At 39.7% G+C, this 15,061-nt stretch overlaps 1 protein-coding gene across 1 annotated transcript in view; it reads left to right on the forward strand.

Moving 5' to 3' along the window:
* The window catches only part of AFG2A (AFG2 AAA ATPase homolog A), a gene marked incomplete at both ends in the record, with an annotated part of 201,157 nt that overhangs the window by 53,785 nt on the left and 132,311 nt on the right, over positions 1 to 15,061 (forward strand). Inside the window, one exon of the mRNA XM_080612414.1 lies at positions 9,323 to 9,449. Within this exon, the coding sequence (XP_080468540.1) occupies positions 9,323 to 9,449 (127 nt within the window). The remainder of the gene's footprint in view (positions 1 to 9,322; positions 9,450 to 15,061) is intronic.

A 15,061-nucleotide genomic window follows, 5' to 3' on the forward strand; every position in this document is an offset into this window, starting at 1 on the left:
AACCTGCAGGTATGGAGTAAAGTGACATTAGGTAGGGTAGAAAACCTTTGGGGCAGAAAACCTCCTTGCACAGGGTAAATTACCAGTGGTAGAGCTGGAGAGAGGTGTTGTCACCCTACTATTACTCATGCTAAGGCTAAAGAATACATGGAAGAAATGGAGTTTCCCTGTGCCATGCTTGCATTGTGAGGGACTCAATTCTAGCAGCTGGCTCAGTTAGGCAAGAAGCTTTGTGTTTCTGGCTTCTGTTGACACTGGTTGTCCCTGAACTGGGGAACATCAGCTAGATTCTGTGCAATATCTGAGTTGGGTTTGGCTATGATAGAGAGTTGAGGCATTCAAAACTCTTGTGATTGTTGTCTGAATTCTTCAAAGTTCTGGAATTTGGTATCCAAATACAAATGATGTCTGGGAGAAAAGCTGCGTATCCACTGCCAGCTTTCTATTTTAGGCCTAGCAAAGAGTGGTGAAATTGTAAGGTTTTGAAACAATCATGCAGTAAAGCTTGTAATTTGCTTTGGAATAGCAATTTTAATAAATAGCATTACCCATTGGTTGTGTGTATGTATGATTAATACCTGCAATCCTTTAATTTTCAAACTTGTTCATGCTTTTTGTCTAGCAAAAATCCTTTATCACAGTGTGTTTTAAATCTGTGTTTCTTCCTTCTTGTTTAAGAAAAAAAAGACAATTATTTGTAACTTTGCGGGTCTGTATTATAATTTAGACATTTGAAGTCAGTAGAGACTTTCATTGACATCAGTGGAAGCAGGACTGGATATGTAAACCCTTTTCTTGAAGTCATTCAAGTGCATGGATAAATGTACAGGGTTTAGAGGAATTAATCAAGTCTGTTAACGTAGGTAGGCATGTTCTCCAGTGCTTGGGAGCGCTGTGGCAAAACTGACCTGCAGCAAGATGCTTCAGCCGGAGATGTGAATTTAAGCTTCTGCCTGTATTCTTGCCAGAGGTCTAGTTGAAACAGATTCCAGGATTGGAACGGTCAGAAGTAAGCATACATGGTGATCACTTCAGTTCCCAGGGTGGCGGTGGCTATAGAAAAAAGTCAGCTTACCCACACTAAATGGGCCCAAGCAGGCTACAGCTGCCTACGGGGTTAGGACTACAAGTGAAGGTCATATTTTATTTATTTCCATTTATGTATTTATTTATTTTCATTCAGATTAAATACAAGGGGAACATAATTGTAACTAAAACTTACAAATGAGACTTATTCCAGATGAAAGTGAACTACTTAATATTATTATAATGAAATGAAATCTAGTACAATTACTAGTTACTACTACGTCTTTAATAATTCCAACTGAAACTGTACTTGCTTCCCAGGTAGACATGATTGATGAGAGTTTTCAACTTGATTAACTTCCAGGAATGCGCAGAGGAGAAACACTGAGGAAAACAGAAAGAAAGAAAATGGGAAATTTACTGTGCAGCAGGTGTGTGTGTGCGTGTGCCTGTGTGTGTATGTGTTCGGGGGTTTTTTGTTTGTTTTTTTTTTTTTTTATTTTATTTGTTTAAAGGCAATGCCAGTGTTTACAGAATAGGAGAAGAGAACCCTTGCCGTTAGCATCCTTTCTGTTTCAGCTAGGCATGCGAGGGCCAGTTGAAGGCCAGGTCTAATGTCTGTCTTTTATGGGCATGTGTCTGGAATGAGTTGCAGGCAGATCGAAATGGGTGATGGATCGTGACCTGTATACTTAAGGATTTGAAGATGTGCTTGGGAAAAGCCCTCTGAAAGAAAGCCTGTTGATTCCAAACCCGTCTCAGACTTGCTCCTTTCCTCCTTTTCTGTCTTTTCATTGCATTTCATTTTTTCTGAGCCTACTTCACTGACTTCTGGAAGCTGCAATAATAAGAAATTTGGGCAAATGGAACAGGCGGTTGCATGACTGTGGAGGATAATTAGGGTGTCCCTGCAGTGATCTATGGGCCATGTGTTTTGACGTCACCTGCTGACAGCTGAGCACTGTTTCCTTTTTTCACAAAGCTCATCTTCTCTTTTTAGGAAGCTTGTTTAGAAGTTGGAGACCACTGAAGGAGTACTGGGACTCCTCTTATTTTTCTGTGCTTTTCTAATGTCTTAAAAACCAAACAACACGAACTGTACTTAATTGTTGAATTGACAGTGGCCAAAACATTATTTTGGCCTGACATTAAAGCTAAATATTCTACACAGTCTCTGAATTTCCCAGACTTACCCAGGTTTCCTCTGGAGATTTCCCTTCTGTAGTACTTGCTCTTGTGGAAACAGGAAAGATGTGACACAATATAGTGTGTAATAGCTGATACAGGTGCACGCAAAATGTGACAGCATCTAGTTGTAGGGTACTTATGCAGGGAAGGGTTTAGGATTATCTTTTTTCGGAGTTCTGATAATGCAGGCAGGAAAATTCCCTGCAATGGGGAACATTTCTTGTCTTAGCACTGAAGAGTGAAATATAAAAACTGATCACATATACAAGATTTGCATGCAGTATATCTCTTCTAGACTTTTTAGTACCATCCATGGCCCTGTAGTATCTGTAGTGGTCTGAATTAATAATATTCCTTGAAGTTGTACCATACATATGCCAGAAATGAATTTAGCCCAGTGTTTTAATAATGCTTGCTTAGGCCCAGGTATGCTTGCTATGCCTTTTTGTTTTATGAAATACCTCCTTTGTTGTGAGCATGTGTACGTAGAGTCAATTAGTAATTGCGGATGACAGTTTTGCAGCTCAGAACAGGAATTGTGCTTGTAAACAGAAATAAGTATGAGATGTAAAAGGTATTGTGATTTTAAGGAGTAGAGGGAAAACTCCTGTAGTGGAAAAAGTAGTGATATTGTGCTGCCTATGTAAACATGCATGTCTGTAAACCTAGTATATATAGTAAAGTTTGGCTTTCAAAGCCCTGGTGGCATTCAAGGGAGAAAAGTTCAAAGCTAACGTAAGGGCCCATTCTGCTATCTTTAGATACAAGAATATTCTGATTGAATTTATGTTTCAGCAGGGTACATCTGTGTGGGAGAGACTGCTTTTTCTAACTGACAGGGCAGCATCCATACTCACTTGGAGTATTGTGTACAGTTGTGTCCTCAACATAAAAAGGACATGGAACTCTCGGAACAAGTCCAGAGAAGGGCCAAGAGGATGATCAGGGCACTGGAGTACCTCTCATGAAGATAGGCTGAGAAAGTCTATGATTCTATACCACAGCACATCATGCCCACTATGTAAACTGGGGGCAGTTACCCAGAAGGGTTAGATCACTACTCGGGTTGGGCTGGGTATTGGTCAGCAGGTGGTGAGGGGTTGTATTCAGTTCCCTTGTTATTTCCCTTATCATTATTATTATTGGTGGTAGCACTAGTGATTTGTGTTATACCTTAGTTACTAGACTGCTCTTATCTCAGCCCATGGAGTTACATTCTTTTGATTCTCCTCCCCATGCCTCTGGGAGGGGGTGGGAGGAAAGGGGGGTAGTGAGAGAGTGACTGCGTGGTTCTGAGTTACTGACTGGACTTAAACCGTGACAGAACTGGTCTTGTTCAACATCTTTGTCAGTGACATGGACAGTGGAATTGAGTGTGCGCTCAGCAAGTTTGCCGATGACACCAAGCTGTGTGGTTCAGTTGATATGCTGGAGGGAAGGGATGCCATCCAGAGGGACCTTGACACGCTTGTGAGGTGGGCTGATGCCAACCTTAAGAAGTTTAACCATGCCAAGTGCAAGGTCCTACACCTGGGTCGGAGCAATCCCAGGCACGGCTACAGGTTGGGCAGAGAAGAGATTCAGAGCAGCCCTGCAGAGAAGTGCTCGGGGGTCTTGGTCGATGAGAAAATGAACATGAGCCAGCAGTGTGCGCGTGCAGCCCAGAAAGCCAGCCGCATCCTGGGCTGCATCAAAGGAGTGTGACCAGCAGGTCAAAGGAGGTGATCCTGCCCCTCTACTCTGCTCTCCTGAGACCTCACTTGGAGCATTGTGTACAGTTCTGGTGTCCTCAACATAAAAAGGACATGGAACTGTTGGAACAAGTCCAGAGGAGGGCCACGAGGATGATCAGGGGAGTGGAGCACCTCCCGTATGGAGACAGGCTGAGAAAGTTGGGGCTGTTCAGCCTGGAGAAGAGAAGGCTGCGTGGAGACCTCATAGCAGCCTTCCAGTATCTGAAGGGGGCCTACAAGGATGCTGGGAAGGGACTCTTCATTAGGGACTGTAGTGACAGGACAAGGGGTAACGAGTTCAAACTTAAACAGGGGAAGTTTAGATTGGATATAAGGAAGAAGTTCTTTACTGTGAGGGTGGTGAGGCACTGGAATGGGTTGCCCAAGGAAGCTGTGAAGGCTCCATCCCTGGTGGTGTTCAGGGCTGGGTTGGATGAGGCCTTGGGATGACATGGTTTATTTAGTGTGAGGTGTCCCTGCCCATGGCAGGAGAGTTGGAACTAGATGATCTTAAGGTCCTTTCCAACCCTAACTATTCTATGATTCTATGATGCTATGATTCTGCTGGGCAAAATGCCACACTGGTAGAGTTTTTGAGTGAAATTCAGTATCTGGGAAGATGCTGCAATTATTATTTTTCTGGTATTGCTATTGGAGTAGATTGTTGTGGGTTTTTTTTCTAATGCTGTGGAAAGCCTTGAATTGCCAAAGCTATATTTCACCAGTGTTTGTGAGGGAAGGAAGTAAAACAGTGTGACCGTTAATTGCGTTCACAGCAGTTGGACTGAAAAGGCAGACTTGGCGGTTCTCCTTGCTGACAGGTTACCCCTGCAGAGCCCTGCCAAAAATGTCAGACTTAATAAAAATCCTTCAGGCTGTGCGAGCGAGGCGACTCTCACATGGAAGTGTGCTGGCGGGGGGCTTGGGTATTTCAGGAACCTTTTACCTCCATAGTTTGTGGGGAAGTGGAGAGTCCTGCCAGAAAGTTCTATTTCAATGTAAAATAGTTTTTTTTTATACCAACCATTTTGTCATGTCAATGAGTTTTATATTTGCTTTTATATGAAATTCGTTCCAGGGATTCCAGTGAGAGAAGGATTTGAGATGATAGCACGTCCACAAGTGTTTTTAAAACCCTTAAATTTTGATTATGATTGCGATTCTGTTGTGAGGAGAAAAAAAAAAATAAAGACAGCTTTCATCTGTATGTAAATCTTGCCTGATAGGACATTTTGGAGAAGAAGCTGGCCTGTACTCCCTTCTCACAAAACCTGTGTTACAGATTTCAGCTGTGTTTCAATTAATCCCTCTGCAGTAATTTATCCAGGATATTTCTGCTGAGGTCTGCCTCTTTGACCTCGCAGATCTGCCTGAGGTAGGGACATCTGTGCAGAAATTGGGCTTTTCAGGAGAGGGGCCCTCCCAGACTTCCTTCTGGTTTTGTAGCTTCACAGTTGCTGTGGATTTTGGAGTGCTCAAAATGTTATTCTGTGACTGTTTCATCAATTTCCTCATCTACAGTTTAGCAACATAACTAAATTAAGGTCCTGAAGTCAGTTGCTGTCAAACAAACAAAAAGCCTGTAGCAAGAAGTGTAACAGATTTAAATCCTGTGATTTCATACATCTGGTTATGTCCAGAAACAAAATCTCCTTGGCTTGAAGAACTATATAAGCTAGGGGACTGTGATAGAATCAGGCTGTGGTTGCTTTTTATATGCCCAGGAAGATGTAGGAGAGTGGCTTAAGGTGTCTAAGGGGAAATGTCAGTGCCCACTGAGATCTGAATCCAGCTGGTTAGAACAGTTTTTGGATAAGGCCAAAGGAGATAAGAAAGTGTTCTGTGGAGTGCTTTCACCTGCTATATTGAATTTGGAGCTGAGGCTCATGATCACTCAGTTCCATCAGACAAGGCCAGAGTTAATTCAGATTAATTGTGAGGCTTTGGTACACTATAAAAGTGTTTTATTCTGTCAAAATGTGTTTTGAAAGTACCTTCAGCTAAAATAAAATACCAAGAACAGGTTTTGTTTTTCATATTCACCATCAATAGTTGTTTTAATCCATGGATAGTCTTACCCAAGAGGCTTTTGCCATTCAGGAAGCTTCTCTGATGGTCAAGTGAAGTGCTTGAGCAGGAGTGGATACGTGCTTGGTCTGAGACCGGTGGGACACTTGCAGGATTAGCTGAAATATTACATACAGGAGGATATCTGGCTCTAACTGATGTAATAAACTAGTAAGCAAAGACTTTTTTTGCATTTAAAACTCCTTCATCAAGGGTTAGCCAAAAGATTAACGCATAGCCTACAGACTGATGTATTTCATTAGGGCAACATAACAGATGACTTGAAATTCTCACGCCTTTCCAGAGCAGCCAGATTCCTTTTTGCTCACACTTTTTTTATTTTGAAGTTCAAGGTATTTCTGGTTCAGGGCACAACTTTTGCATATGTGCACCCGTGCACACGTCACGCTGTGTGTATTATGTGAGGGGCTTAATTCTGACTGCCTGGATTTGCAGGTGGTGTGTTGACAGGAAATTAGATTGTACCAGGATGTGCCTTTTGAGGACTATTTCCATGCAATTGTGATGATGACATCAATGTGCAGAGGTCAGGTGGTGGTGGTGGTGGGGAAAATACAGCCCCTTAGCTGGAAGTTGTTTTTGGCAAGGCCTCCATGGGACTGGAGGGTTAATCATAATTTGTTTCTCTGGCTGCCGTTTGCGTCAAAAGTCCAGGCAGCTTTAATGAATGTTGCCTGTGTTAATTTGAAATCCTTGCTGGGAAAACATGGGAAAATGGAAAAATGCATACTTGGGTGTCACCCTTCAGATTAACAGCTTAGGCAGCACTAGAGGTCTCAGAGTGCATGGTGCAGCTCTGAGCAGCTGCCAAAGGGATCTCTCACTGTAAACCTGTGCCTGCCTGTGACTTTTATAGGGTATCCTGTTCAGCCAAAAGCTAATTTGCTGTAGACTCTGTTCTAAAAATGGTGCATCATATGACAGCTTAGTGAACGATGTAAATAAAAGCAGTGAAATTGGAAATTCCTGGTGTCATAGGTCCCGGAACACCTCTTCATTTGGTACTGTGTATGTTATTGATATTTTTGCATGGCTGGTTTTAAAACTTTTTTCCCTCCACTTTTAGCAGTTAATAATAAATACCCAAACAGTGGCCTGCTATGTCCCTTGATTGTTTGAGCTGTATGATGCCATCAGTGTTTGCTTAACTGCAATTTTCTGATTATTTGCTTCCTAATTGCATGGAAGTCTTTGCAATGTACATTCCCCTATAACAGTGTGGGTTTTCTTTAGAATATACGCTAATTTTATCTTTTTTTTTTCAGTCTGAAGCTTGTAAGAAAAATGTTTATATGGGGGAAAGATGAGATGTAATATCTGTTCTAGCCACCTCTCTTTAAAACCAAATATTATTTCCTTTTCTCCTGAAGTCCTCTAGTGTCAGTTTCAGATCATCTCATTTTTTTTCTTTGCTTAGCTGTTTCTTGTGTGCAGTCTGTTGGGTATAAAGTTGAGTAAATGTGAAATTTAAGCAAAATGAGAGGCCTGAATCCCTACTGAGACAAGCTTAAGTTACAAAGTTGATTTTAATTTCCTTTAAGCTGTGTCCTTCAAAAAGCATTTACTATCCTTGTCTAACACCTGAAGTGTTTTATCATGTTCAACCCTCTGTAAGTCAATAGGACCATGACCCATGGGTGTGTTAGAAATACTGTAATATCACCTGAGAATTTCTGACATGGCTGCAGCAAACCAAAAAAGCTGACAATTAACTAACCCAAGTCCCTTCTCTAATATATCTTAGAAACCTAAATATTCTGTTAGCCAACCTTTCAAAGATACTTTCCAGACTAGGTCTGATGAGTTAACTGTTTTGCTCTGGAAAATTATAGAACCAGGTGTTGAACAGGAGAACAAGAGAATTCCTTTGGAGGACATCTGTACAGCAATGACGGAGTTGTTGCTTTGGCTCTGAAACATTTAGGAAGCGCTTTGGTTGCAGGCATGCTGGTGATGGATGGCAGTGCTGCAGCAATATATGTGTGTAATAATGCAACTATCTATGAGTATTCTCTATCTGCTGGAAATAATTGGAGTGCTTATCTTTTAAAATCTAATATTCCTTCTTGCAAACCAGTGTTTAGGTTGCTGGGTACTACAAGAAACACGTATATATCATTTGTGTAGTGCATCTGCTAACATATGAGTGTATACAGTTACCTATGTGTTGTCCTAGTATCTCCTAGGTCTAGTGTCCTTTCAAAACCAAAAAAATGATATGGTGGGTGATCACCTATGTTTTTTTTTAATAACATTTCAGAAATAAAACCTCTTTATGAAGAATTAGAACAATGTTATAAAGAGCACAACTGCTCATGAGATGTATTATCACAATATAAGTGCTTGTTCTCTTGATTTGATTTATGCAATGTCTTCCTTTTCTGTGTTCTTTGTTTTATGTGTGAATATGTGCAGACGCACACATATATGTACGTGTGCACATATTTATATGCATTAAAAAATTGTCTAGGAACAAGGTGGTACATAATTTGTTTATTGTTTTAAAAATATTGGAAGCTTTAATGAAAACAATAGAGTTTATTTCTAGAATGCTTTTTGTTACATATAGTTAAGCAATTTGAGTGAATCTTCCATAAACTTTAACATTACCAGAGTTGATTCCAAATTAAAAAACAAACAAACCAACCAAAACACTAGAATAGTTATGCTTCGTCTGTTCAGGGTTTTCACATCTTGGTGATTTCAAAACTGGAATTTTCTGTTTCTCAGTCTTGTTTTTTTTCTTTTGTTTTCCTGGTATCTGTAGAATCAGCTGAGTTAAAGGACTGACAATGCTATTAGGAGGCACTTGAATTATTCTCATTTGATGGGGAGAACATAAAAATGTAGAGCAACTCTGCAAAATACATAACTACCTAATTTTTATACTGCATAGGGTGATGTAAGCACTACCTTGGATGGTGCTAAAAACAAAAGTTTGACTAAGAAGGAAATTCAGTTATCTTAGAAATATTTATTCCAGACATCCACATTGTCTTAAACTCTTTATAACCTACATAGCAGGGTAGGAAGTAAGAAAAACTCAGTTGGTTTGCTGAATACCCAGAACTCCTTTGAAGGACTAATTCTGCAGTTTGCTTTTACTCACTTCACATGACTGATACGGTTTCAGGGGGTGAAGGTGAAAATAAAAACCAGAAGGAATGCAGATAAAGAGATGGATCCCTGTAAATTGAAAAGAACAGGACGTTCTTTCGTTTATCCAGTTTTCTAGGAAGGGAAGGCTAATGCTGGGCCTTTTTTTTTTTTTCTTTTTTTAAAATCAGCTCTTCAGGTGCTGGAAATGTAGCAGACCGTGTCTTGGCTCAGTTGCTAACGGAAATGGATGGGATAGAACAGCTGAAGGATGTGACAATTTTGGCAGCTACAAACAGACCGGACATGATAGACAAGGTACGAATAGACACACTGTCATATCCTGTTCCCTAGAGAAGACCAGATTTTGCTGTAATTCACTTCTGTGTTTCTCTCCTGACTGTTGTCTAGTCAATTTAATGATTAAAAGTAGAAGTTTTCAAATGAAGGAAAGGCAAAAGCAAAGATCGTCCCTCACTTTTTTCTCTCTCTACAGAATATTTAACAGAAACAAAATGTTTTGTGATAGCCTTAAGTATCTTTTTCCCAGAAGAAATTTTCCTTAAATCAAGCTCATTGAACTTGTGCAACAACATTTCTGTCAAACTGCTTCTGTGGTTTTTGCTTCTGTTATGTTTATTTATGCATGAATTTGTTGGTTTCATTAGTTGCTTCCTTTCAAAAGATTTAGTATCTCAGTAGTGCCATTAGCCTGCTGCTAGCAATATGGCTTCCAACTGTAAACAGTGCAAATTCTCCTTAGGTCCTGCAACATCTCTTCTGGAGTGACAAGAACATTTCAAGTTAATAAAAATGTGAGGGTTGTAACACTTACTGTGGAAAACCTCCAAAACCAAAACCAACCCAGCAGCCCTCTAGAAAATCCACTTTAAAACTGTCTCCCACTGCTGTGTCTTCTCACAGCTAAGTGCAGTAGATGGACCAGTCTGACGTGATTTCCTTTGTGATACATTTTGTAGTGTTGGTGAGATTCTTTATTCCACAACTCTTCACCTTCACAACATTCATGAATTTGATGACAAGTTAATACAATTAATTTTTCCTGATCTTTTCCAGGGTTTCTTTTAAGTTTCTTAAATCTTTTTAATGTTAACAGAGTCTCCCATTTTAAGCTGTGTCTGGAATAGATATTCTGTTTGTCTTGGGACATTCGGGCATAAAATATTTATGAAGCACGCACTTTAAAGTAAGGTTCATATACACATGAAATCTTGGGGAAAAAAACCCTTGCTTTTTGTGGTCAGAACACAGTCTTTTCCCTGTTGAACCGGAGGAAGACACACAGCTGATGGTGTCCTGACAAAGTATGCCTGCCAAGGCAAAGTAGGGTTATCAGAAGGTTTTCAGTAAAAGATGATAAAAATATGAAAAATATTCAGTGAAAAATATGCTTGTGCAAAAATGAAATTTTCAAGATTCCACTTCTGTCAAGCAGATTGAATTTTTCTTTGGCTACTATTCTTTGGGTTTGGACTGAGCTGATTTTGAAAAAAATATGTTTGTTGAACAGATGGGAAATTTCCATCTAAGTTCAACATTGTACTGTGTTATCTATGTCACCACTTGGGAATTCAGCTCTCTGTCATTCTCCCTGTTGCTGGATTTCTCTTGGGCCTGCAGTGAACGCTATTTTTTTATATTTTAGCTTTCATTTGAAATACGGATATATTGGGACAGTATATATTTGAAATATTGGCAATATTGGGGCAGTACTACCATGTACACCCTGCGATACCTAGGTTCTTGATATATGCCAGCTGTACGTACATCACTGGTGCAAATCCAGACCACTTAGTCTGGTGCTGAAAATTTTCATTTTAATATGGTGGGTAAAATTTGGCATCTTTTGTGCATCTGAATTTTGTGGGGTGGCAAACTTTTAAGAACTAACAGCACAGTTGTGTTTAGATGACAACATATCTTATGTGTTCTTTTCCCTAATAAAGTCGGTAGTCTTGACTCTAAATGTAAAGAAGAAGTTGCCTGAGACAGTGCCACCCATAATAGCAAGCTGTGTGATTATAGGAGTTTTATTAGCAATAAACCATGAATGGATATTTTTGATTTTTATTTAGAACTGTTTTTACCAAGGTATAATAAGTTATGGTAGCTTTGTAGAAAGCATTTGTTTACAGAGTAGCAGAACAAAATTCCACCAGTCTGGAGGAAGGGGGGTTTTAAACTGGGATTTAAAGGACTAGAGAGTCACATGACTTGCTTCATGCTTCATCCAGGCCACCACCATGTCCTGGGTCTATGTAATATTTGCAGTGCATGAGTTGCACTTTTTAGGTTTTTTTTTTTCCCTAATCCTGGAAGAAAGAAGTCTGGCACCAGAAAGTTTGTACTGGGAATTTCACTTCATGGGAAATCTTTCAATATGGGCTTTTAGTTTACTTTGTGATTAGTGATCCCTTTGAAAAGGTAACATTTTGTTAAATCAATTTGATATTTTGTATATTTCACCCATATATTACAATAAGTGCGTGCCCTGTTTTCATAGGTGTGTGATGACTATACAGTAATTCTAATGCATGAACTTTACATATGGTATACAGACACAAGGCAGTCTGTGTTCTTTCCTTCCAAGGACTGGGAAGATGTCTGGTATACTTCTTGTGACTACCTTTTCACTTTTGAAACCAATAAATGCTTGACGAATGCATGCTTTGTAGGTTTTACAGTATGCACTTACAAAATTGGTAATAATCCATTCAGGATCTTAATTTATGTGACTGCTTCTTAACTGACAAATCTGTGATGATTATGCTTTTGTAATTTGAAAGCAGCATTTGGGAACATCAAATGTAAAGGTATTGCCCTGAGCCTAGTGCAGACTTCATCATCTCTGTAAACACTACAGTATGTTGTTTTGGATAGTGAGTCACACTTTATAAAAAGTTATGTTTAACGGTAAACATGTTTTGACTTGCTACAAATGTCTATTAATAAGGTAATTTCTCTAAGATATCATCATAGGGTTGGAATAATATTTCAATACATAATTGTGTCCCGCGTTTGTAACACTTAGCTACTTTGCATCTCATTCATGTGATGCTGGAAATACTTGATGATGGTTTCTGTTTTTCATAAGAAAACAAAACCAACATGTACAGTTTTCAGCCATGTATGGTACAGAAAGTGATTCCTTTTGGAAGGGAATTATTTGAGAACAAGATGTTCTGAACGTTCTTTGAAAGTGATACAGAAACAAAACACTCTGAGTCAGTAATAATAGTAAAATCTTCCCTTTTATTCTTCATTCCATAAGTAGAATTGATGAATGATAATTGGGAAAATGCTTTTTGTTTCTGGTGACTTACCCACTCAGGAGTGATTTTTTCATACCTAAAATATTTTGCAGTAATTTTATGGAGCTGCTTATGTTGCCAAACTTTCTGTATGTTCCCATGCATCAGTTGGCCTAACAGGAGAGATCACTCATCCCCACAAACCTTGCATAAAGTATTTTGAACACTGTCTATAATTTACTTAGCTTGAAATTAAATGTTCTATTAAGACATATATGTAGACAAATTTTCAGGTGCAGTCTGAAAAATTTCCATGAAAGAAAACCTGGACCAACTCATCAGGGTCCCTGTGTCTTTTTATTCTTTTTCAGTGGAATCTGTTTTCCTAGCCTTTTAGCACTGGGCTTATTTCTTGGGTGAGAAGGGTGAATTGCTATCATTACCTGCCCATGCAGATATCTTCTTTCCTCTGAAGCAGTTTCAACCTGCATTAGCAAGAGTACAGTGAAGGCAGAGAGACTGTCCAATCCCTGGGCACCTTAGTGAATGTTTTAGCCCAGGAAGCAAGGTGCATGTTGCTGGGGTATCAGATAGTTTTACCTCCTGCTGGGTCAGATTTGAATGTCAGACACATTAGCTGTGATGTAAAACACAAGGCGCCGAGTGAAGTGATGGCCTGTGGTGTAGGATGACATCCTGGTGCTCCTGACAGCTTCACTTCTCCTTATTGTGGGGTGCAGAAAAGATGTATCCTCAAATATGCTATTTGCATAAGAATGACAGGATGTGATGGGACAAATGAAGATTGATGAGATGCTGTGCTGTCAAGTGTTGTCTGTTGTCTCTAGATTGATGATGGTCTGGATTTTGTCTGTGCTCATGGGCTTCAGTGTAGTTTAAACCAGAAACTGTCCTGGTACGCTGAATACTATCTTTGCAAATGCTTTGTTAGTACAGGAGGGCTTGGCTCCCAGTTTTAAAGTATCTTGTGTATTGGTATTTGAAACACGTGTTCTGTGTATTAAATCAGTGCAGATTTTTGCATATTTATTTTGCTTTTTAAAACCTTCTTGCTCCCTTAATTTCTTCCTCTTTCTCATTCTCTTCCTTCACCTGCAAGTTTTGCTGTTCCTTAATTAAGCTCTATTGGTTTTGGTTTGAATTCAGCTTATGTAGTTTAAGAACCACATGGATACTGCTGGGCTGTCTGTTCTGCTTACGCAAACAAAATAAAACAAATCTGCAACCTGTATTCTTTGTAGTAATTGCCGAGTGTGGAATAAAACTTCCTTCCCCTCTGGTTCATTTGGATTTGGAGGAGTCTTTTGGGCAGAGAAATAAGAGAGGTTCATGAAGTTGATCTGACCCCCAAAATGTTGATTACTATGTAGTTAGGGGATAACCTTAAATTAAAGTGGCTTGTTTTGATGGAAAAAAAAAAAATCCAGGATATATCCATTTGGCAGAATCAGTAAAGAAATTTTAACTTCTTGCCTGCAGCAAAAGTAAATAATATTTCCTTTTTAAAAACATCGAAGTTCTGTCTTTCTGAAGGCTTACGGAAGAAATTCAAATATTTAGGTTTGCAGTTTTACCAGTTAAAGGGAATAGGAAGGACTCTTGCGTATTTATTCATTATTGTCTGGAAGTGTGTATGTGCTGTTATAAAGCAGGTGATGCTACAAGCGTATTTAGCAGTCAGATGCAGTGGCACAAAATTAACTGCCTACCATGTGATACATTTTCCTGTTTACATAGTTGTTTATTTGTGATTTTTGTTTTGGTCAGATACATTTTGCTAAAGGTTCTTTCTGTGTTACAGCTTTCACTTGGTAGGATTTCAGTTTATTCCAAATATAGTGTAGGACTGTAGAGGTACAAATCACATATCCCATCAGTCACATGCTAAGTTTCCACCCCTCACCGGTTTGATCAAAGATCATAAAACACAATAGGTTGAAAGGGGCTCCTGGGGATCTTCTGGTTCAGACTCCTACTTGAGCAGGGCCAGCTTCAGTGCTAGGTGAGAGGTTGCTTAAGGCTGCTGCAGCAGGGTTTTGAGATTCTCCAAGGATGGAGATCTCACAGCCTCTTAGCATCTGCTGTGCTGTTTGACCACCTTCACCAGGAAGATTTTTTCCTTGCAGCTAGCAGCCTAGCTCTGTGTCTTCTCAAACCATTCCACTGCTCCCTGCTGCTTTAGGTACATTAATACAGATAGGGCTGGTCATGGATTTGTGAAGGAGAGCGTTGGGGGTTTTGTCATGGTATGATTTTTTTCCCCTCTTGTCCCTAGTACTTAGGTGGGAAACCCCCTAACTGACGTGCGCCTGAAAGAAGGCTAATGCTAAGTGCTTTAGGACTCCGGAGGAGAAAATGTAAATATCTTGCTTCTCAGGCTGCTCTGCGTTGGATTTGGCTCAAGGGTGAGCAGTCAAGTGTCCCTCAGCCTTGCAGTGATACATTATGAACGAAGTCCCAGGCAGGGAAGGGTGGTATCTCTCTGGCTGTCATTTCTCAGCATTGCTTCTGTGCAGTTTTTATCCAGATTTGGAAGACAAGGCACAAGATTGGGTGCTTTAGAAGGAGGTGATGCTGGAACTGCTTCATAAAGTATTTTATGACAGTTGAATAAATTAGTACTAAGTAAACACTAGT

This window comes from Psittacula echo (genome assembly GCF_963264785.1).
Source record: "Psittacula echo genome assembly, chromosome: 1".
NCBI classification, from domain to species: Eukaryota; Metazoa; Chordata; class Aves; order Psittaciformes; family Psittacidae; genus Psittacula; species Psittacula echo.